Here is a 24,604-nt window from a genome sequence, read left to right on the forward strand (position 1 = left end):
CAAATTGCTGAAGTATCAAATGCTGCATAATGAGGAAAAAACTGGGGCTCAGCATTACCAAAAACTGAAATGGGAAGAAGCACTACCATTTTCTTTGTATGAAGCACAGAGACTCCAGACCATGTGGGTCAGCATTTTAGATTTGGTGATGTGATAGCATAGCTAACATTGCTCTCCACCACCACAAAAATGTAATTTTTAGGAACAAGTGACGTTAAAAACAAAGTAAGAGAAAGATCTGGACATTTGGGCATTGTAAATTAAACTAGGCTTTTCATAAAAGTTTAATTTATGATAAGTAAAGAAAAAAAAACTTTTAAAGGAGGTTGGTTTGTCATGACAGTTAATAGTTTTACTGAGTGTCCCAAGCTCAGACAATACTCAGACAATCACAGTCAGGAGCTTTCCTGCTCAATTACAATTTGGAAATGTATGTGCATTACCAAGAATAATAATGCTTTTTCACACAACCATGTCAGAGCTTTACATAAACACTGAATTCCCTCAGCTTTCACTTGCTCTGCTTCTGAGATATGTGATTACCATCACACATTTTAGGCCATGTTTTTCTAGGACTTCCTCACAAATTTGAACACAGTGTGCTTCATATTGTGTTTGGATAAGAAAGTGCAAAGCACCTGAATCTTCTATGTTAGAACTGAGTCACATAAAATAATTCAGAACTAAAGCACTGGCACTTTCTGACATTCAGTATTATACTTCATCTCTCCTTTCCCCAGCCAAAAATATAAAAATATTATTCCTTGATAGGTGTTGACTTCAAGAAATACTAAATTCTTTTACCCAGTATTGATGAGGTCTAGGTCAGGTCTGGATCTTGCTTTATTTGAAACTCTTCTTCTGTTTCTGTGTTATCTGTTAAAGAAGTAGTAGTGAATTTAAAAAGTAGAACTTCCCCACCAATTTTGTTACTGTTTTACTTAAGTAAAAATTTATAAAAACATGAAAAGCATTCATTATCTTTTTAAACTAATAATAATAAATAAAATTATATTCACAGCAATCTGATTCTGTGAAAATTACCATTTCCACTGTAATGTAATGATGATGCTTTTAGAAGGCTTCTCCAAACTAAATGAGTCTGTGATTCTATCTGAAAAGGATACAGTTCAAGTATATTCTTGGACAATAGGAAAGTTGGATGTTTTCCAGAGTTTAAGTGCTAGAAGAACAACAATTCCCCACTCCCTTGCCCCCAACACAGTGTATCCAAGCCAATGTGGCATTCAGAGTTCCTGATGATGGCAAGCACTCACTTGCATCACTTGTGGAAGCTCCTGCCCTGAATAACTAGATGCATCATTCAGGATATGAAGTCACTCAGAGCCTCAGAGCAAGACTCACCAACCACAAAGAATTCCTAGAACTCCTTTGTAAAATTATTACAATAGTAATTTTTGCTGCTAAGTATTCTTCACATGATGCAGCATGGTATTACTAGAAATGAAGAAATGTGCCAGGAACCATAAAAGAGCTCTGCTTGATTTTGACTGACCTGACTTTAAAAACAGATACAACTTTGTTCAGCATTACTTAAAAATATTTCTGGATAGTAACTGAAGACAAACACTTACCTCCTAGAGATACTTCTATCTGGCTTGGTTCAGCTGGCTCTTAAATGAAAAAAAATACAGTCAAATGAATATCAATATACTTTCAACAAGATGAATCAGATTAGGGAAATCAAGTTTTCAGTCAAAAAAGCAACTCATTTTTCTTAAAACAATCAGACTCATATCTCTGACTGAGATAAATTTGTGTAGCTTTCTATAGTCTGCAACAAAATAGAAAATATCCCCAAACATTTATTGCATTTACTATGCAACACTTTCTCTTCTAAGAATGCCTCACTGTGGCAGACACATCACCAAGACCCAGAACAGCACAATGTGCATTTGCACAGAATACACCAAATTTGGAACAGCTTAAAGAGAGAGTCACCACTTCTCCTAAGCATTGTCTGTGATGGCAAGTGTGTGTACTTTGGGGCACAGTGGGAAGGTGCATAATAAAGGACAAGTATGCTTTAATTCCATGCTGAGTTTTCTACTATCTCTGCATGGATTGTAGATGAACATGTTCTGGGAAAACCATTTACCCTTTTTAACACTGCAGATGTTAAGGACCAAGAGACTGCAGCAAGCTCCCAAACCTCCAGCAGCTGATCTCCTCCCTCCCACACCTCCACAGGGAAATAGAGGAACCAGCAGTTTCCTTTATAATAATTTTCATCATACAAGTGTCCCTTACTCTTAAAATGTTTATCAGATGTTTTCTCTTGTTTTCCCAGCTTCTTTGTGTAATAATTCATTCAGTCAATTGCAAAAGTTTTCCCCACATTACACCAACTCAGCATACACATTTTTAAAAGGTATATGAACATTTAAAAGCTGTATTGGATCAAAGTAAAGTTGCCCAACCACATTTCCTTTAGTTAATTCACAGCCCAAAGCTAAGTTCTCTGTTCAGACTGAGCCAGGTGATGTGTGTGCAGTCCCAGATGCAGTCCAGCAGGAGCTGCAGAGCTTGGCACAAACTCCACCCAGACCCCTCTGCCAGCTGTGAAGGCAAACTTCAGTTGGCTGTACATGCAGACATGCACACATCTGAGTTAATCAGACATTAATAAATGGATGCTGAAGTGTCTGTACACATTGCCCCCACTAATCCTTCTTTCCAGCTCACTCATCATCTGTAAAAATCAAATCAAGGAACACACCAATGACACAGCTTGAAGAAAGGAGAGTCACTTTCCACTAATGTTTGACAGCTAATAAAGTTATTTAAAGTTTAACAGTTATTAAAGTTAACAGCTATTCATTTCTCAGAATGCAATGGCTCATCATGAACCCCTGACACATAGGACATGACTGCTAATGACATCTCCCAGGATGCAGAACCCCATTCCCCACCCTCCTGCAAGGACCCGTGTCACACTCTGCATCACCTGGTAGTACTGCTGTGGTAGTGGCTGCTGCTGGTGCTGCTGGTGATTCTGCTTGTGCTTCAGCTTCTTCTAGCAGCTCTAAGATGAAACATGATCATTGTTCTACTTCACAATGGAAATGGTTCATATGCAACACAAGAAAAACCTTTAAATCTGCAAACCCTCAAACTTCTCACATGAACAGGTCACTAACACTGTGACTGAGATGCAGTTCAATTCTTTCTGCTACAGGAAAAACATTCCCTGTCTTGCCTGCCAGCACCAAAACTTTCCTCTTAAGTTTCCACATGTTCTTTAGGTGAAGAATAAATAATAAATTAGAAATAATACTTATAAGCAGTTGGCTCAGAGACTATCACTTGTTCACCTTGGTATCCATCAGTATAAGATCATTTTGATCATAATTAGTGAGCCTGTCACTCATTGACATTGGTATCCATCAGTATATATAATATTATATATATATATATAGTATATATAAATAATTATAATCATTTTGATCATAATTAGTGGACACAGATAATGCCCAAACCTCATGTGGTCCATGGCCAATCTGCTCCCCCAGTCCCAACACACATTGACAGCTTATGCTGAACTCACAACAGCTCAATGGATTCTTCCATTTCTAACTAAATTCTCTGGAAATACCATTCCATAATTATTTTAACAACCAAAATACTATACCTTTCCTTCCCACTACCCCAAACAATTTCATTGTGAGGGCCAAATTGGCCATAGCACTTCAGTTAACAACAGTCTGCCTCTCTAAAAAAGTTATAGTTTCAGCAGAATGCAGAATTTTTCACTGGAACAAGGTTGTACAGCTACTGGAAAGCTCTTACTAACTGCTACTGTGATGGATTTAAATCTACAGCACAGCAACTCTCATGTAAGAGTGCTGCTCAATCAGGATCCTAAATTTCTTTGGGACTGTGCAGCTGAAAAATCCAAAATCAGAGTCTTGCATTTTCATATCAGTCAATGCTAATCTTGTGCTGTTTAAATGTAAATTTATCCCCCTGCCCTCAAGTTAACTGTTCATCCATGTTTAGTCAGGAAATCTTAATGAGAAATACACAGGCAAAATTATACAGAGACCTTAAGAACTTGGGGCCTCTGCCTCAAAGACACAATGTAGAAAATGAATCTTGGTGGGTTAAAAAAATGCATTTGTCATCAGTGTTTCATAAATACTCACGATTGTTAATCACAAGTCCTGGAAATGGCCTGGAAAAAAATAGAAAAATTACTGATTCTAAAATGCACCACATGGTGATTCCTCCAAATGTAACCTCCCCACACCCTCAATAACACAGTCATGCTAAAACATGAAAAGAAAGGCAAGTAAAACAGAAGGAATAGTAGCTCTTGGGCACTTTGGTTCTTCAAAACCAGCATTTTGAAAAGTCACAGGTATGGAAGAGCTAAACCCTTCCCTTGGTCACTGCTACTTGGCAAGGAATCACCTCTTCTTCAGGGTTCAATTCAAAAACACATCAAAGTCCTTTTGGTCAGAATATGTCATGATGAAGGGGTGAGAATTCAGATTCCTTAGTAAAATCTAAGAAATTTCTCTCTCTAAAGAGAAATGTAAGCTTTTAATCTCCTGTGAAGTCATCTGTGATTTGAGAAGTTGCAGAAACTGATCAATTTTATATTTTCAGCTCCTCCTTAGAATGATTCCAAAGTTTGATCTGTTCTGCTTCAATGCATACAAATTAGCATTGAATATGTGTGTGTGTGTGTCTATGGAGATATACAGATACAAATGAAATTCCCTTATACTATAATTGAACAATATTGTATTTTAAAATATCCAAGTCCAATGAGCTTTGGACTTGTTTCAAAACTTGATATTATGACTGGGAGAGCAAGGCCCAGAAAACCACAGGACTTTTTAGCATATTATGATTAGATTTGAACTCAAAAGATAGCTTGCTGTAATGTGCAGTATTGGTAAAATGCCTTTTGTCATACCAAATTGGACATGTCCTCCTTCATTCATGCTGGGAACATCTGGGCTTCATTTGACCTGATATATTGTTATCCAAAAAGAGCCAACATCTATTTAAAGATGCACTACAATTTCTATTCTCTCACATTTATTCCAGCTATGGGATTGTACTCATAATCTAATTAATGGCAACTACATACTTAATGACAGTGAACTTGATAAACTCTGCTGAATCCAAAATCTTCCTCATTGAGCTGAGTTCCAGATAACTGGGTGCTTTAAATGCCACACCTGGAGGCATTCCATCCACCAACACACAGCCAGGGTTGTTAGTGATTTTTCTGTAGGGAACTTTCACAGGAAAATTCATACCAGTGGCTTCACCTAAGCGAGAGAGGTCATGTTTATTTTCAAACCCACAGTATTTATGATTACACTGAAGAAAAAGTCCTCAGATAATTAAGAAACAAAATTCAAACCATGCTTTCTATCAGATCTGAAACTCTGAAAATTCACTTGACAATGAAACAATTACAGTGTTAGAAATGAGGTTCTGGATTACACCATGAACATTACCACGAGAGCATTAGTGACAGCCCCAACTCTGACAGTTCAGCATATGGAGAACACAGAATCTGCTCTTACAGAACAGGATATTAAAGGAGATAGCTGCATGAAGAGAAAAAAACCCCTTCCTGCAATGGTATGAAAAGCAATCCAATGCAGCACAAGTGAAGGAATTTCAGATTAGGAGACCCAAGTCATTGCTCCTGTACAATGCAAAGTAAAAAGCCAGACAAAACTATACACAGCAAAAGGGTTAAATTGCATTTTTAAAATTACTCTAATCCCAAGTATTAAGAGGTCAGGATTATGAAGCCCTGAGAAGAACCATGGACTGCCAGCAAAATAAATACTTCATCCATGTTGACAAAGAAAAAAGGAAAATGGAAGGAGAACCATGAAGCAATCCAGACCCTTAGGACTTTGTTTAAAACACCAAACTATCTACATCACTTACAAAATATTCTTTTTGGAGTCAAAGAGATCATATTCATATACAATTCTCAAATTTTAATAACCATATATGTAATTCACTGTGAGTGAATATTCATTCACTAACTGCACGATGAACAACATTGATTGCATTCACACCTATATAAAAATGGGCAGTAAGAAGCAATTACCAAATTTCTGGCTAAAAAGATCATTTACTTGCTCTCTCAATTGTCTGGCATTTTCTGCTTTTGGCAGTCGCTCATTTTCATCATCTGCAAGAAATTGTGAGAACAGCATGAGAATTAAGCACAGATTTCCCCCCCTGAAGCTTGTTTATTCCTGCATGTTTACTCAAAGCAGGTACACTCAAGAGCTTCTAAACAGGGACTGTCTTTGTTCCTCATTTTAGTAGTAACACCAAATTGTAAAAATACACACAAATAGATGGTTGCTAAGAAATTACAGAATACTAGAATGGTTTGGTTTGGAAGAGACCTTAAAGATCATCCAGTTCCAAACCCCGGCCATGGGCAGGGACACCTTCCACTAGACCAGGTTGCTCCAAGCCCCACTCAACCCGGCCCTGAACACTTCCAGGGATGAATCCAGAAATGTCTGGAGATGATTTTGTAAAGTAATTTAAACCAACAAATTGTATTTTATTTTCTTATGGAACATAGAATGGTATGTAAAGGTAAAAGCAAAGTGATCATTCAGTAGATGGCCATAGCAGGCAACAAAAAAAGCAGTAATTGGTGTTAAGACAAAGCAGCTCAGCCTGCAAGGTCATTCAATTCAGTTCAGTACTGACATCTGGAAGTTGCCAAGAACTGCAAGTCAATATTTAATTTATTGCATCATAAAAATGTGGATACTTCTCAACAGGTGGTTGGACTAAGAATATTCTAGAGATGTCACTGATGAGATATTAATGAGTGTTAGATAATATTTAACATCTCAGCAAAACCAAAAGGTAACTTATGTTCTTTCTTGACTGTACTTGTATTTCTGACTGACTGTAGGAAAATATCAAACTAAGCAGATATCATGAAGAATATAAGCACAAGCATTATGATGTGAAACCAGCCAGTATACACACCTTTTATGGTTACTTTAACAATGTTTAGGTCTTCAGCACTTTCAGCTGTTTTCACTGTGTTTTTTGTGGTCCTTGCTGTATTGGCATTACTGGAGGAATTATTTTTTCCTAAGAGGATTAATTTAGAAAACATTTATAGAGAGCTCAAAATCTTCAGTCTCATCTATAAAGAAAATATTGCAAAACAACAAATATTGGCTAAGTTTTCAAAGAGGACCTAGTTTCAGTTTCAAAATGGGAGCATTTATTCCATGACCTACCTGCCTGACACAATTTTCTGCTGGCTATTTGTACTCCTGTCTCTGGTGCCTGTGTCATTTAGATGATCTACATAGTAGGAGCAAATAATTTATCTCTAGACCTGAACAACTCCTTGAATCCTACATTACTGGCTACATTTTGATGGAATGTAGTAAAGAATACATTAAAGGCACAATGATTTGTGAATAACTTCAAAAAATTAATACTGCCTTGTTAGAGCTATATTTAAACTGTAACTGGTGCTTTTCCCATCTTAAAAACAAACAAACAAGCAAACAAACCAAGCAACTGCAATGTAGAATAAATCTTTCAGGAATTTATTAACACCATGCTGCTCTCGTACTTAATATTTAACCCTTGAAATAAACTTTTATCTGGAAAGTTAAGCAGTTGCAAAACTCACCTTGGGAGCTTCTACCAGAACTTCCTTTGATAGCTGCCTCAAACACCTCAGGCCTGCAAACAGATAGAACCTTTTACATACAATAATAAAATTATAACATCAACATTAAAGAAAATCCCATTTTCTAAAATGGTAACTAAGTGATATCCTCTCAGCCAAACAGACAGTCAAGAATGCAGTGACTGAGAGGCTCCATAACTTCCCAGAATCACAGAATACTAGAATGGTTTGGGTTGGAAAGAACCTAAAACCTTGCACCTGCCATGAGCAGGGATACATTCTACTAGACCAGGTTGCTCAAAACCCCATCCAACCTGGCCTTGAACACTTCCAGGGATGGGGCAGCCACAGCTTCTCTGGGCAACACCCTCCCAGTGTAAATTCCTTCCAAACAATTAATTTTACCCTGCTCTCTGTCAGTTTAAAGCCATTCTCCCTTGTTCTATCACTATCTGTCCTTGTAATTTCTCTTGCCACTGTTTCTGCACTGGCACAGGAATATCTAAACCTGTTCTAGGAAAAAGAAAGAAAATTCTTACAGCTCTCATTAAAATAATCTCCACTCCTCAGCTCCCAACACACAACCAGCAAAGTTTATGAGTAGCCCATAAGTGCTCCTTGCAGTAGGAACTAAACCAGTGATGTGATAATTGTGATAGATTAAGAAATATGCACTTGCTCTTCCTCTCACAACAAAGTCTAAGAGTCTGTCAGAACAAAGAGATTATTCTAGCTTGTTCCACTTGCACAAGAGCTTTCTGATCACTTCCTCAAGAAAAATATTCCAGTGTGTATTTTATAGAGTAATTTAGCAACTTGGCAACACAACTTCATTTTTTGGTCTACATTTCAATTCTCATAGAACAGATTATCAAAGACGTATGGGAGCCTTACTTTTTAATAATAAATTTTATTTTAGATCTATTCCTCAGGATCTTCTCTAGTCTGGGAATCCCAAAGGTGGTAGGCTGGCGGAAGGGCACCCCCTCAGGCAATCCTTCCACGTGGAAATCCTCAGGGTAGGCATCAAACAGTGCATATGGCACCTTCACTGGCCCACTGCGGCCCAGAGCTTCTCCTGAAATGCACCAGAGCAAATAAGGCACAGTGAGGCAACTGATGTGAACAGAAATAGAATGTATAGAAATACCTCTGCTGTAAATGGAATAGAGTAGTTGGCACATCCATACTCAATTCGGTAAAACCAGCAGGCTTTGCCTTTTTTGGTGACAGCTATGAGTATGCAGGGAGAAAATGAACAGTTTCAAACTTAACTCATTCTGCTGCAGTAAATCTCACCATAATTTGCTGAAAATTTGTAATTTGCATCCAGCTCATGCCACTGTCTTGGTCTGCATGCATGACTATCCTATCTGTATGGCACTTTTGTCTGGGCTGCATGTTCATAAGAAAGGCATCTCAGTAATAAAGAATCAATAAACATACCACATTTTTCATTAAACATATTTTCTACTTTGTCCTTCAAGTCATTGATTTTGGCATTCCACAGCTCTGCCAGGAAGAAATTGGAAGAATTAGAACAACACTCACACAAAGAATCAGTCTTTGAATAACATTTTAACAAATCTTTAATAAATTATTATGTTTGATAACCAATTTACTATGGCAGTAAAAATGTGAAAAATGGCTTTCATTCTGCAAAACTATATCCACATCCATCCTTATTTCCCTGAAGCTTTGAAAGATACTGTAACTAAATAAAGCAAAGGTGATTAAAAGTGAAATTAATCCAAGAGTGATCCAAATTTACTATCAGATAGCAGGAAATTTACTCATCTGAACCAGCACTCAAAACAGTGGCACAAAGTTCCTCATGTGTCCAGTGATACAGCCCTGAAACACTTGCCCCTCTCCTGAGAACTTCAATCTCTAGCACAGTTTCTACTTTAGTGGTGAGATTAAATATCCATTTAATTTAAGCATTTTGTTTCTGACAGCCATCACAGCAATTTCTACACCAGTTTACTTGTGGCTGCATTAAGTGGGCCATGGCTGGTCTACAGAACTAAAACCTCAGTCTAAAGCTTAAAAAAGTTGCAGATTTAAAAAAAAAAACAACAAACCAAAAACAACTAGGTCTAACAAGCAATAAAAGTCCAAGAAAATTGTACACAACTCTGAATATGACTACAACCCGTGCTAGATCAGTATCTCAATAGTTCTCAATTGGCTTGGCAGGAGTGAATAATTCCTTTCTTATAGGTTTTTTGACCATACAGCTATAAAGAAAGCATAGAGGACAGAAAAAGATAAAGCAAATAATAGCAAATTCCTACACAAATGTAAGCAAATAAACTCAGAATGTAAGTATGCTGAAAAAAAGATTTACTGAGACCTAGAACTCCTTACAGTTACTTTCAATGCACTCACCTCACTTGACAACAAAGAATTTTTTGGTTTACAAATTGACCCTGCTTTCAATACTGAGATTTCTGTTCAGAGCACTGCACTAACAGGCCTGGGTCTCCATGGCCAAAAATTCATGGCCTACATTGATGAACACAACTGCCTGGCTTTCAGTCCTGCCCAGCTTTTCCTTTACTGATCTTCCAGAACTGGAGAGGTCAATCATGGCAATCATGCACAATCAGCTCTGACAGGTCATAGCTCACTAATGTTAGTTCAAATCCTTCCTGGTCCCTACATCCCACCTGGCATCTCTGCACAGGGATGTCAACATCTCAAATTTGTAGAGGGCTTAAGAAATTCATGCTCCTTTCAGCTGGGTTTATGCACTTGGTTGTACTTTGCACCAGAAAAGTCCTTCAAGGGTCTGCAGCATTGTGCAGTAACAGAGCAGCAAAAATCAAAAACTGCCTCTGCACCTGAATCAATAATATCTAATGGATCTGGGCTGCATTTGTGCAGCATGCTCCACATATCATCCAGGATTTCTCTACTGCAGATTACTACACATAATGAAGAACTGAATGTACACAAAAGGGAGGACTTCAGTCGTTCGCTAACTGTACATCAGACCATGAACTCAAAATATCTGATATGTAATCCAGGTGTTCCACATCAACATTAAAGGAATGCATCTGTGCTAATTTCCCCAACACTTACCAAAAGAAAAGTCTTTTCCTTGTTGCTTTGAATTTGCATTGGAGCCATTGGTATCAGAATTAGTTTCTGCATTTGTGGTTTGGTTTTTTTTAGGACCTATGAAGAGATATTATATATATAAGGTAGAGAGCAGAAACAAGACATCATACAAAAAGAACAATGCATCAAACTGGATTACTAGAGAAATCTTCAATTCTGAATCAAGAATAGAATTTTAAAAAAGCCTTTAGGAAGTTCTAGAGTTGTATTTAAGCATTTAATGCTACTGACCACATCTGTGATCTCTCTGCTCAGGACTACATCAGTTCCCACATCTCTGCTTGGAATAATGGGCCATGCAAGCTGTCAAACTGCAACATTTTACCTAAGCATCATCTACACAGTATCCAGTTTGTTTCAGAAAGGAAAAAAAAGTTATATATAAGTTATATAAAGTTATAAAGTTATTTTATACTGAAGTGTATCTGGAGCCCTCAAGAGTTTGCTACATGAGGTGTGTATGTTCCTTATGGACTATGAAAGCTTTGAAGAACAGAAAATATAGAAGAATATAATAAAAGAACTTCAGAAGAATATTTATTTCTTCCATACTCTCTTCAATAGTAACTTCAATCTCTGGAACACTTGAATTTTCTGAAGAACTTTGTGACCTTTTGGAAGTCCTTGGGCCAGTTCCTGGAAGCCAAAAGAACACAAGGTGTGAAGCACAAATTTTGCACACCTAATAAAAGAACAGCTGTATTCTAAGAATTCTAACAGACTGAACTAAGTAGAGTCTGCACAGTAAAACCTGAACAATACAGTGATGCTCACAATCTTAAAAAGTAGGTTTAGTGCTCTTGAAAAAGACACATCTAGATTTTCCATTAATTCAGAACAAAAGACTTTGTTTTTTCTAAGTGTGAAGGAGAGTTTTGGTACTTTTTATTATCTAAAATCCCAAAAAATTAGTAACATCTGAATTTTCTACAGACAAAAGATTCTTTTATGCTTTTCTTATAAAACACCATTATTATTTACAGCAGTTCACAGCTCTCAGTTTAAAATGGTTGAAGCCATTAAAAGTGAAATAGAAGTTGTCAAAACTGAGTAAATTCCATTCTCTGTACTAGAACAGTTAAGTAGAAAAGCAGATACATTCATGGTTTGAATGTCTTTCTCAAATAATAGCAGATTTAGCGGCCACTATGCTAGATCATCTTAAATAATGCCTTTTATTTACAACACCTGCATTTTTCAACAACAAAGATCTCTCAGTCTGCTAGGGAAGCAGAAAGGAAGTATTTACAAATGGATGGCAGCAAATAGTATTTAATTGTTTACCTTTTTTCTTTAATTTACTAGCCAGTCTTAGAGGCAAATGGGAAATGATAAGATCAGGCCTGGAAGTTGAACAGAACAAATCCAATCAATTGCAAGACAAGTCATACAGCAAAAAGTTACCAATTTTTTGGAATTCAGTTGAGTTCCAATTCACATAACATCAGTTCTCTACAAGGAAATTCTGTTAGAAGCATGGTTGACTCTCCATCTACTATAACCACAAAAAAATAGAAAACATAAAGCTGTATTTTCTATTCTGCAATTTTCTTCTGGGTTTACTTCAAGCAAAGAAAAATAGAGAAAAAGGAAAAAAAAAAAAGAAGGAACAAAGCTTCCAGGTACAAGACCATTTTCCCTCTCAATTCTTGATGCCTGAAACACACAATTTATACATCTACAGAAATTGAATGAGGAATGTATGTCCTTGTATGAGATAAATCATACGTGCAAAATATTCTTTGTGTTTCATGGAAGCAGAGCTTAGGTAGCATTTAAAGCCTTAAGTTGCTGGGAATGAAGTCAAGTAACTTCAAAATCAGAGAATATGATATAAAAATAACTGGATCACAAACTTACTTCTTAATAATAAATTTGATTTTGTTACTGGCACGGATGATTCTCTCGAGGCGCGGGATTCCAAACCACGTGGGGCTCCGGAAGGGGACTCCTTCTGGCAAGCCTTCCACCACCAAGGAGTCAGGGTTTGACTCAAACACAGAATAGGGAACTTTCACTGACTCTGAAACCCCCAGAGCTTCGGCTGAAAATAAAGATTCAATCATGTATTACAAACTTCAATGGGTGGAATTTTATCTCAAGCGATTTTAAGAATCTTGTCTTACAGAAGCTCTGCTACTCAAAGCTAACAAGCCTCCTGAAAAAAAAATTTAGAAATATTTAAATATGTTTGAAGAGATTCCCTATTATTTTCTGTGGAGTAACTGGAAATGGGAACTTGACCCACCCTGTTACAGATAATATCTAATATAGGCACACAGTGTCTAATGTTTTATTTTGAGAAGTTCTTTTAATCCAAAAGCTTTTGTGCAATCATCTTGTCACACAGCTGGAAAAATAATAGCCTAGGATGCTGTTATAAAAACATTTATGTCAGTTATAGGAAAGAGTAAGTAAAACATAGGTAAGAGGAGTCAAGATTTCCACATCTGCCCTAGTATACTTCTGATGCTTAAGTAAACACTGGAATATTTAAGCAGAGGAGTTTTAAAATGCAGCAGCATTGCAGAACAGTTCATTTAGCATTTAACTTACCAAACTTCACACTAAATATATCTTCTACTTTCTTTCTTAGCTTTGTGATCTTGGAATTCCAATCTTCTCTCCCTGAAAACCAGAAACAGGTGTCAGAGAATCACCCAGCTCTGGATACAGAGGTACATTTGAACATACTTCTTTCAACATAGGAACATGAAAACTAACAACACATCTGATTAGACAGGGACACACAATGAGTACTGATTATTTATAGCAGCTTAAATGATACACCTAATTTCCTCTACATAATGAAAAATCTATTTAAATGTAGTTCTGAATTTCAAGCACTGAACCTAGCAGAACTTGTTCTTTAGAGCCTTCAGATGCAGGAAGAAATTATTTTAGTGGTTCTCCCTGTTAAAGGCATGTCATGCTTTCAAGAAATCCCTACAATTCCTTACCAACAGAGGCCTGAAAGAGCTCAGGGTCCCCTGTGAAATCCCAAGGCACTCCAGACCTTTGATTCAGGCCAGGACAGTAACTCCAGTTCTCTGGGACTCTGAAGTTGACCCAGGCTGGTTATTCAAAGGCAGCTGGGACTGCATCAGGATTTCACAATCCATCCACACCCACAGTGCTCAGTTCATTCCTTCCAACCCTCACAAAGAATATGCCAGCACACTCATCACACATGGGCTCCTTCTTGAAAAATGCTGCATTGATCTAGATGTGTTTCCCCATCAAACCCTTCTACTCCCACTTGGAGACAGCCCCTGTCTTACCTTGAGGGTTTGACCTGTGCTGGGTACCTTCGTTTGAAACGTGATTTAGCAGCTCTGGCCTGCAACCAGGACACAAAAAATCTGCTTATTCCTGTCATAAAATAAATACCACTACCTATTATGACATTAATTGAAGAATTTGAATTTTTCTATTATGTTTTTCACACTTGTCAACATGTTAATAGATATGCAAAACATATTCTATAATATTTGTCTGGATTGCAAATGCCCACTTTAGGATGCAGAATATTCAATTTGCCTATTTGGTAATTAGAGATTAAATGCTTCATGACTTAATGAAACCAAGTGCTTGATTACACATAGAGTGTTTGTTTGGACTCTCTCTTAAAAAACCCCTCCATGTTTAGACTTACCTTTTGATCACAAATTTTATTTTGTGGCCCACTTGAATTATTTGTTCAAGGCAAGGGATTCCATACCAGGAGGGACTCCTAAAGGGGATGTTCTCTGGCAGCCCTTCAACGTAGAGGTCAGTTGGATAAACTTCAAATTTCTTGTATGGAACAGCTCTGGGGTCATTGCTCCCCAAAGCCTTGGCTGTAGGAACAAGAGACATCCAGTCACTGGACAGATTGGCCAAGCAGCTTTTATTAAAAGCTAACTGATACCAATTCCTCAGGCTGTTGCAACTGTGCTCTTAAAATGTGGAACAATGCAGGACATCTAAATCCAACAAAACACAAGTCTCTGCATGTAAAAAATGTAAAAAATTTGCCATATTTTATGATGTTGCTGTTGGGCAGTCACAATACCAATATGCTTACTGGGGCATAATACATTCGTTTTATCCAAAGTTGTTAATCTGTTATAGAGTATCATGAAAAAATTTATTCCAGGTCTTATGAAGTTGACTTTTTTTTTATATAGGACAGAACATAAAAATTCACCCAAAAATGTTTTAATACTAATTATGATGATATTGCAGTGGATATAAGTAAACAGCTATTTCACCATCAAAGGAAAAAATCCAAACAGGAAGGAATCAAGAGCAATCAGAAGAGCAGCATGTGTAAGATTTAAAATTCTTTTTAAACTATGAATTTACCTTGTATGAGCAGTAAACTAAAACATTCTTTTTCACTGAACTTCCAGAATTTTAAATACTTGGAAAAAAAAATCTGAACAAAGGTCTCATTCACACAGACATTCAAAGGAAGGAATGAAAGCAATACAAGAAATACAAAGCCATTCAAAGAAGCAGATAATAATACTGTACTTACCATACATTTTACAGAAAAGTTGATCTACCATCTTTCTCAGTTTGGTGACTCTGGAATGCCAGTCCTCTTTCGCTGTATTTGAGACTGGCACAGAACAAAACCAACATTCCTTAATTATATTGGTTATATTTTCAGTTGTTCCGTTTATACAATGCATAATCATCCTGTATTTTCAGGTAACACATAAATGCTGTATGTAAGAAGTATGGATTCAATGTGGAACTGGAAAAAATGACCATAAAATAATGACAGAATATTAAAACTGACAAAACTCCACTGAACCAGTGACATTATTCTTGCTACAAAATACACACAATGTTTTGACCTGAAGAGCTGCAATACTCCAAACTGCAGATTCTACTTGGAGATGGAAATAGTTTTTCAATGGTTTCATTTCCTGAAGAATTTGTTGATATTCAGTGCTGAATTAGGCATGCATATGGGATGAAAATTTGCTTTTAAGGGATCAAAGGACATATAATTCCAATCACTTTGCTCCTGAATATGTCTTTGTGACTAACAAGTGAAGCTTCCCAGTCTCAAAGAAGACATTGGCCTGCTTACACACCATGGGTTCAGTCAGAATGCAAAAGCAATGACTTGTGTTCCATACTTGCACCAGACTGGGCTATCAGCATCAGCACCAGCTGACACTTCCTGAGATCCAACTGGTCTGTCTTGCAGCCACTATCAGTCTTCTGAGAGTTTCAGGACTGAGGCCATTGCACAAAACCTTCCTGACCAGCCTGCTTCCCAAAGGAATGCAAATGAAAATCATCTTTTCCTCTGCCAGTCAAACTACAGCTCTATACTCATGTACAATACTATACTCATCCCATCCCTTTCCTGCTGGGGACAGAAGCTATCAGGGCTATGGACAGAGCAGGAATTGGACATGGAGCCACAAGGAGCTGAGAGAGCAGGGGCTGGTGCTCCACAGCTCTGTCTCCTGAGATGCCAGCAGACACAGGGAGCAGCAGAGGAGATAATAATTACTGGGAAAGAGAGAATGCAAACAGGAAGGAAACTGCAGGAAAGGAGGCTCAGACAGCTCCTGTCTCCCGTGTTCTCTGAGATGCTATTGACAGCTCCCAGGGGTGCTCCCTTCTCTTACTAGAGAGGATGCAGGGGTCACACGTGTCTCTATAAAGTGGTAACTGGTGATGACAAGCCAGTCCAGAACCCTGTGCCATAGAAATTGGTTACCACCAGTTTTCTTAGCTACAGGGGGTTTATGAGTTGAGCAATGTACTTGCTTTGCCTCCATGTTTTAGTATTAAAAATTACTAAAACAACACAAAAAAGGCTAATTTAAAGAGCCACATAACAGCCCACTTAAGGCTAAGGCTCAGTTACTAGCCTACCTACTATTTTTGTAGTCAAATTTTGTGCTTGAAAGTACAGTAGGTTATTAACACTCAATACACTAAGTTAACTTCAGGAAGGAAAAGTTTAATTCCTGAACACACATTAAATAGACATCCTTATGGTATACCTGCTTAATTTAGATCCTTAATGTCCACTTTAATACAGTCTTTGAAATACTTTTTATAACAGAAGACTATGAGTATATAGGACAAATAGGAATATCACATGTGCTTGTACAACTCACACATTTGAAAACCTACCTGTTGAAGCTGTATTGACCACTGGAGGATCTGTTGAATTCAGAAGTTCAGGCCTGAAAGATTTAAGGTGCATGTTTCAACAGTGACAGACACTTTCAGAAACTAGCCTCCAGCCACAGCCTCAAGTTACTACTTACTGAAGGATCAAACCCAAAATCCTCCCAGGGGACATCATGATCCCCAGCACTAAATTCCAACTAATGCTGAAGTATCCGAAGAGCTGGCTGGAACCCTACTGACAAAGCATTTTTTATGCCCAGTACCCATACCTGATGACTATGGGCATCTGCCCATTTCATGGTGACATACAGGTTCCATTAAACTTACCTCTGAGCTGTGAGATACACTTCATCAGAAACAAAGACAGAAATTTAAAATTTAATCTCTAAAAGAGTAAACTTCAAAGCAGTGACTTCTGTTTCCAAAATATATCTAATTTTATCCACAGTTGAACAAACTAAAAAATTAAACATTTTGATGTTTCTCACAGAGCCAAACTAGATTTTTAGCTGCTCTTGTTACACATTTCAAGATCAATGAACACCAAAAATTAATTTCTGTTAACAACTAAGACATATTTGACAAAAGTGTGTGCCAGCATTGCATAAATAATTAGATCTATGTATGATACCTGATTTTAAATGAGACACAAGGTAGATCTACACTTCCTCCTTTTCTAGTTACCTGCAAGCATTAGGATCAAAGAAACTGAGCCTGTTCCTCTCCAATGTAAGCAAATAGCACCTGTGGAAAAGGCAGCATGCACAGAGTCAGAGGCTGCCACAACTCCCAGTTCTGAGCCTGAGCATTGCAATCAGCAGATTCCTGTTCATTTCAAAAACTCTTGCATTAGGCCCTACACCACTGAACACAGGAAAACATCAGCTGTTACTCACTGCAGCTTCCTTCAAACTTCAGTCAATCTCCATCTGAGCTGTCCTTCACGTACACTACCTGATCTACCTCCAAGCACACCAAGGGCACCTAAACCACAGGAACCAGTAGCCATGTGGTGGCCTCAAGCTTGCCCTGGGAAATGCTTTATGCAAATACAGCCCTAGATACCTTGATACAATATTCCAGCAAATTTAAAAAAAAAAAACATAAGCTGAAATTAGGCCAGGATCTTCAAATAGGATCGATCTTCAAATAGGATCAAATATTCCAAAGTCAATGGCTTTCAACATGTATTGCAGCTGCAGAAATCTGAACAGTACAAAGAGATCTGCCGCTGACAAAAGTCCATAATATTGAAGAGATCTCTCCACCACCACTCTCAGTGATCCACTGGCCTGTGTGAGAGTCTGTCTGAAATATCCCTCATCTGCCTCATGATCATCATTGGGGACCACTGAAAATCTCTGGCTTTGTAGGAGGAAGTTACACACGCCAAAGGCCCAGAGACCTGAGCACAGTGCTAAACTATTGTTCAGAGGTGTTGTTTGCTCTATCCTACACTGAGCCCAATGAGAAGAAGAAGGGGGCACCGTGCCCTTTTTGCAACAACAGCCTTGGAAGCTGCCCCACCTCTCAGCCTGGCTGGGCTTGTCCTGAGTTCGGGTGGTGCCCTGCAGAAGACCCTCACCTGTTTTACAACCACTGTCACAGACACACTGAGACGTAAGGAGCCTCTCCATCAAGGACTGAGACATGAAACCCCCATGTGAAAAGGCCCCTCTGCTCCTTCCAAGGACTGGGACTGAAACCCCCAGCCCGGGGCAGGTGTGTGGGGGAGGCAAGCTGACCAGAGCCAGATGTTTGCCTGCAGGGTGTGACCACTGGACCAAGAACACAATGGCTCTCATTTACTGCTGAGAGCATGGACTACCTGTTACATCTATTCCTTATTGTATCTGTTTCCCCCCCCTCACAATTTCCAATAGCGTTATCATAATAAAAACCTCTGAGTTAGCCAGAGACTTCGAGATCTCCCCGACGTAACAGGCGGATGCTCGGCTGGACTGGACCAAAGGACTTCGTCTCTACGTTTGGTAGCAATATCCCCCTCTTTCTCTCTCTCTTTTTTCTCTCTTCCTCTATCTTTTTCTCTCCCTTAATCCCTCTATCACATTTTGCTGTGGTCATTCAATAAAGGTGCATTTGTTTTGTTTATTACTGCAAACCCCCTGTGCTGTGTCGGTTCTTTTTGCACCCTGAGATCAAATCCACGAACCATCGTGAAACCCATCCGTGAGGAGGGATTGTGACAGCCTGATAAGCTGAATATATTGAAACGGACATCAACTAAAAACCACTCCTTAGTACCATAAATTCATATGCCAGTAGAAACCAGTTTGGAATTCTGTGAAGAAAAATGAAGCAAAGTGGCAGAGGCAGAAAACATTGAGTAATGTAGAGCCAAAAATGAACAGCTCCTCACTTTTTGATGACGAAGCGGATGCGGTCCTTGGCCAGCAGGATCCTCTCCAGCCGGGGGATGCCGTACGTGGCCGGGCGCCTGAAGGGAATCCCATCTGGCAGCCCTTCCACAAACAAATCCTCTGGATGGGACTGGAAAGTTGTGTATGGGACACGTACTGGGCCCTCTACTTTTATAGCTTCAGCTTTAATGAAAAAGGAGAATAAAAATATTAGACTAGAATCCCATCTGGCAGCCCTTCCACAAACAAATCCTCTGGATGGGACTGGAAAGTTGTGTATGGGACACGTACTGGGCCCTCTACTTTTATAGCTTCAGCTTTAATGAAAAAGGAGAATAAAAATATTAGACTAGAATCCCATCTGGCAGCCCTTCCACAAACAAATCCTCTGGATGGGACTGGAAAGTTGTGTATGGGACACGTACTGGGCCCTCTACTTTTATAGCTTCAGCTTTAATGAAAAAGGAGAATAAAAATATTAGACTAGCTTGTGGCTCTATTCAATTACCTGTTTGATATCACTCTGATGAACATGATAATTAGCATGCAGGCAATAAGCCCTCAGCACATTTAAACATTCAAGCATTCATCTTGTGAGGGACTTTGTTTAATAGCAAAATCACTTTGATTCAGAGTAAACAAGCTGCAGCCCTGCATATATATGCAGACCATCCTCTTTTCCCTTTATGTAAACATTTAATAACAGTGACCACACCTGTTAAGAGTGAAGATTCTCACTGTTTTCGTTTTGCTTCATAGAGCATTTTGAAAGATGAAGTTATTGTCATTATTTTAGTTTTGCTTCATAGAGCATTTTGAAAGATGAAGTTATTGCCATTATTTTGGTTTTGCTTAATAGAGCATTTTGAAAAATGAAGTTATCTAAACTTAATGATAAACCAAGCATGTTTCAGTTCATGTCCAGTTTCTAGCTCTGTTATCATTTGTTACTGCTATTGGCTTACAAGTCATTAATGCCTTGGAGTAGGGGCACACATCTCATCTTTTCAATGAATTCCTGAAGTTTCTGTGTATTTTAGAAATCCAAAGAACCACTAACAAAATAAAAAATACACTTCTAACACTGCTGAAAAAAGCACAGCCCTCCTAATGAAATCTTTGGAACAAATGAAAAGCAAGTAACTAGCAACTTGAGAAGGGAAGGGGGGATTTCCCATTGTTGCCATCATTTAGCAATTTTGTATTTAGTGATTATTTACTCTTATTTTTTGCCCGTTGCTGTTTTGCTTGTAATTAGACTGTTACTTTTTCACTACACCTACTAGTAAGGTGTAGTATTGCTAGAAATTGATTAGTTAATACCATCATGGGAAGCAACTAATTCCATAGTGTCTACCTCTTAAATTGTCTTAAACCAACTTAATTTTCTTCAACCAACTTTGCTGCGTGCAAACATCAAAGTCAAAATTAAAGCAATTCACTAAGAATGATGCTCCTTTCTACAGCAATTAAAATACAGTGAATCAGATTCTGAACTGCATAGCCTTGGTGCAGGTTGCTTTCAGTGGGTGTTTAATTGTCAGATGATGGTCACATCCCAAACATGTAGTAAATCCAAATCACAAGGGCTATTCTGAAAGCGCTTCCACTTTTCGTGGCAGAGGCACACCAGCATTTATTTTTAAATCTTTACTGATGCTGTTGTAGTTTGTGATATGTGGACACAAAACATATCTAAGTGCAGCATTTGGAGACAAATTCCAAAGTCTAACACATCTGCTGTGTTAAACTTCTTTCCAAGAGCCATTAGGATATATAATTTTTGCTTCACTGTAAAACAATCATAATCAAAAATGAACAATCAATGAGTGGCAGTGCCACTCTAAAGACTCAGTGTAATTGCAGAGAAAAGCACAGCTCTCTCAAAGGTGGGTGCCCAAGATATTTCAGCATGCAGGTGCTCCAGGAGACTGAGCACAACTGAAAAATAAAATCAAGCTTCCCACTTTGGTGCCAAACACAGATATCCCATTTTGAAATTACTCTGTTCGCCAAAAAAAGCTACTTTTCTCAATTTTATGTCTTCTAACAGTATTTAGCCCTTTGGTGCTGTCAGTGCTGGTGTGCTCCTAAGCAAGAACAAGATGCATGCCAAAGAGCAGTCTGTCACTTGCTGTGACAAAGGACTACAGGCAGTGGCTTGGAAAGGTGTGGAGCACATACCATATTTTTTCTCAAACAGCACTTCAACTTCCTTTCTCAAGTCTGTGATTCGTGTATTCCATTTGTCTGCAAAGAAAAGAGGAGGACATGTCAGACTACAAACAAAACTGAGAATCTTGTCAAATCTGTGTTACCACTAAATGAAATATGAAGTGTGTACTTCTACTTGCAAACAGGTGCCTCCTGAGTACAGTACAGACTATCCTTAAAATGCATGGATACATTAAAAAAAGAGAAAAGTACAGAATAAAATGTTAAAGATTACTTCCACAAGATGTATATTAAATGAAGTTAAAAAAAACCACAACAAAAACCAGGTTAAAGTAACTTCCAGTAATGATTTCTCTCTTTGGTGGCTCAGTCATCAGCTGTTGCTGCCTCCAGGGGTAAAGGCATTTTATAGGTGCTGTTGATAGTTACCTAGATTTGAGTGCTCAAAAGCTTGATAAAGCTTACAGAAAGTACATGGAGTTGTTATGGTGGAAATCTCTACAACTACATGGATCAGGAGGCATCTGCCCTTCTCTACTTTAATCCATTATGTCTCTAAGTCCTGGTGTTGCAAAATACCCCCAGAAATCCCATTTCTGAAAAAAAATACAGCTGCAAAAAAAAAAAAAAAAAAAAAGTTTATCCAAATCCAAACCTGTGTGTCCAATCACGTTGTCACATAAAACAAACAGAAAACAACAGAGGCAGCCAGTGATGGTGATTATGCTGCTGCAGTACATCTAAACAGAGACCAGGGCTATAAATAAAGGCTTGAACTAACATGTCTCACTCCTGCACTACAAAATCACCCCAAACCTTTTCATAAAACACAGCAGAGAAACAAAATCATCTTGGATTTTCATCTTACCAAAATTGAACCTTATTCCTCTGCTTCTCCCACTACTGCCCGAGTCGCTGGCTGACTTGGGGCTCCTCTGCCTCCTCTCACTGGGTACGTAGTCATCATCATTATCTTCAACAGACAAAAACAAAATCACTACCTTTTGTCCAGGAAAGTTGTGTGCAGCACTAGAACTGCTTTGAATTTCAGAACTCTAACAGAATTAAGAAATTGTGCTTATCAGGGCACCGAATTTTCAACAAATTACTTAACTGAGTAACTTCAGAAAGCTCCCGTTCCTACCTGTGAAGGAACAATTTGTTCCTTCAAAAGGGCCTGTGCAAAGCACAAGAGAGAAAAAACCAAAACTGCTTCTGTACTTGCTAAGCAAAACAACATTGTCTTCTGAAACGTGACTGGGCATCACATGATCATAACATGACCATACAACACCAAAAAGAATCACAGAATAAATTGTGCAGATAGGGACTACCTGTGTTAACTAACTGGAAATAATACCATTCCACTAGTAGATCTCAAAAGAAAGCAACTTTTGTTTTTTATTATTATAGTTATTGACTCTTCTCATATAAACTTTTCTGTCAAGGTAATGGTGGAGTTATTTCCATGCTGCATTGTAAAACACAGAAAGTAATGCCAGAAGTGTCCACTTTCTCACAAATGCCCTGCCTACTTTCTAAGTTGCTGACTGGGTGCTCCTAATCTAATTCAGGACACTCATGCACAAATGCAAGAAACACAGATCACCTCCTACCAACATCCTAGCAGGAGAACTGCAGGGACACTGCTTGGCAGCTTTAGAGCCACTTGGATGACAAAGGGAGCTGCTCCCTGCAAAGGTTTGGATCTCACAGTTACCAATATCAGACAGACACCTTGAGGCTCTGCTTACACCACCTGCAACACTGCCTTTCTGCTCTGGTACCATTCTTCCCTGAAGCATTTCTTAACTACAAATGTTACATCTAACTACAGTGTGGTTATAAAGCAATGTGTTCTCCAGAATGAAGGAATGTTATAACATCTTCTCTGTTCAATAAATATTTTTCATTACAAACACATGAAAATTACTCCAAAGGTACAAATTGCTGTCAGGAATCATTTCAAAACCAGCCCACCAAGTCCAATCTGCTTCAGTATATTGTGGTTTTTGAAAACTTCTCCACCAGGTTTGTTTACCAAGCAGTGCACAATCCAAACTACACTCAACACCAGCACACAATTCCTCTTCATTCAGTGCCCAGTAATGCAGGCTTTGGAAAAAACATTTTGGATAGAAAAATGCCCAAGCAAATTAAATCAGTGACCTGGGGAACTGACCTTCACTAGTGAGGTCAGCCTCAGAAACATCACTTCCTCCTGATGAATCATGCTGGGAGGAATCTGAAAGGGAAAAGCAGGACAGTTGAATGATTGACATGGCCAAGATTTTTAACCAAACACTCCATGCCTTTGCATCTAAACCAACATTGTCAAAGAAGCCCCTTGCATTCACAGCCAGCAACAAAAAAAAGAAGCAAAGATATATTTACCATGAGCATTGAGGAATTCCAGACAAAGGCAAGGACTCAAAAGTATGTAACTGATAACCAGCTGACTGCTTAAAAAAGCTGGGTTTTTACAGTGAAGTGGCTCACCTTTACTCCTGCCTGGGGAACCAGCATCACCACATCTCACAATATTCAGCAAAACCACGTGCAACTTTCCATACTTCTCTTACAGAAGTAAGAACCAACAGATCTCAGAAAAAGGGGTGTTACAAAACCTTAGTCTGACTCAAAGGGCCACACTCAGCATCTCTAGCTATAAAATTCTAGTCAAAACCAAGGCACAGTCAGAGTCCAAGTCGTTTCCTATCACACTTGCCCTTCCTCACACTCCCTCCTCACAGTCAGGTATAAAGCACATGGCATTATGCTGAGGAAAACAAATCACCCAGATTTCTCTTCTCCAATGAGTTCAGTTAATACTGCAGCCAGCACAGGCAATGAACTTCATTTTCCTTTATCAGAAGAAATGCTGCTGAATTTCATGTAATGGTAACCCCTAACTATGGTGATACCTACCTTCCAAACAAAACTAATGCCATTTGCAAGAAGGAGCACTGCTGTTAGCAAAACCTGCCTTGAGAAGCACACAGCTCATGCTGGAGAGCCACGTGCTCAGAGCAAAGCCAGCAGGACAATGATGTACTGTTCACACCCTGCCAAACCCTTAAACCTTGGG

The 24,604-nt window shown here is 38.5% G+C and overlaps 1 protein-coding gene across 1 annotated transcript in view; it reads right to left on the reverse strand.

Moving 5' to 3' along the window:
- The window catches only part of GTF2I (general transcription factor IIi), a 71,018-nt gene that overhangs the window by 1,470 nt on the left and 44,944 nt on the right, over positions 1–24,604 (reverse strand). The window contains exons 24-46 of the mRNA XM_066563238.1: positions 23,699–23,761; positions 22,385–22,489; positions 21,526–21,591; positions 19,341–19,524; positions 16,961–17,013; positions 15,333–15,416; positions 14,466–14,649; positions 14,092–14,150; positions 13,367–13,438; positions 12,671–12,854; positions 12,095–12,153; positions 11,363–11,446; positions 10,772–10,867; positions 9,131–9,196; positions 8,579–8,762; positions 7,685–7,737; positions 7,021–7,128; positions 6,110–6,193; positions 5,123–5,306; positions 4,167–4,195; positions 2,969–3,046; positions 1,596–1,634; positions 805–876 (exon numbers count right to left, since the gene is read on the reverse strand). Of these exons, the coding sequence (XP_066419335.1) occupies positions 821–876; positions 1,596–1,634; positions 2,969–3,046; positions 4,167–4,195; positions 5,123–5,306; positions 6,110–6,193; positions 7,021–7,128; positions 7,685–7,737; positions 8,579–8,762; positions 9,131–9,196; positions 10,772–10,867; positions 11,363–11,446; positions 12,095–12,153; positions 12,671–12,854; positions 13,367–13,438; positions 14,092–14,150; positions 14,466–14,649; positions 15,333–15,416; positions 16,961–17,013; positions 19,341–19,524; positions 21,526–21,591; positions 22,385–22,489; positions 23,699–23,761 (2,174 nt within the window). The 3' untranslated portion in view covers positions 805–820. The remainder of the gene's footprint in view (positions 1–804; positions 877–1,595; positions 1,635–2,968; positions 3,047–4,166; positions 4,196–5,122; positions 5,307–6,109; positions 6,194–7,020; positions 7,129–7,684; positions 7,738–8,578; positions 8,763–9,130; positions 9,197–10,771; positions 10,868–11,362; positions 11,447–12,094; positions 12,154–12,670; positions 12,855–13,366; positions 13,439–14,091; positions 14,151–14,465; positions 14,650–15,332; positions 15,417–16,960; positions 17,014–19,340; positions 19,525–21,525; positions 21,592–22,384; positions 22,490–23,698; positions 23,762–24,604) is intronic.

The sequence above is a fragment of the Molothrus aeneus genome, chromosome 20, assembly GCF_037042795.1.
Source record: "Molothrus aeneus isolate 106 chromosome 20, BPBGC_Maene_1.0, whole genome shotgun sequence".
Lineage (NCBI taxonomy): Eukaryota > Metazoa > Chordata > Aves > Passeriformes > Icteridae > Molothrus > Molothrus aeneus.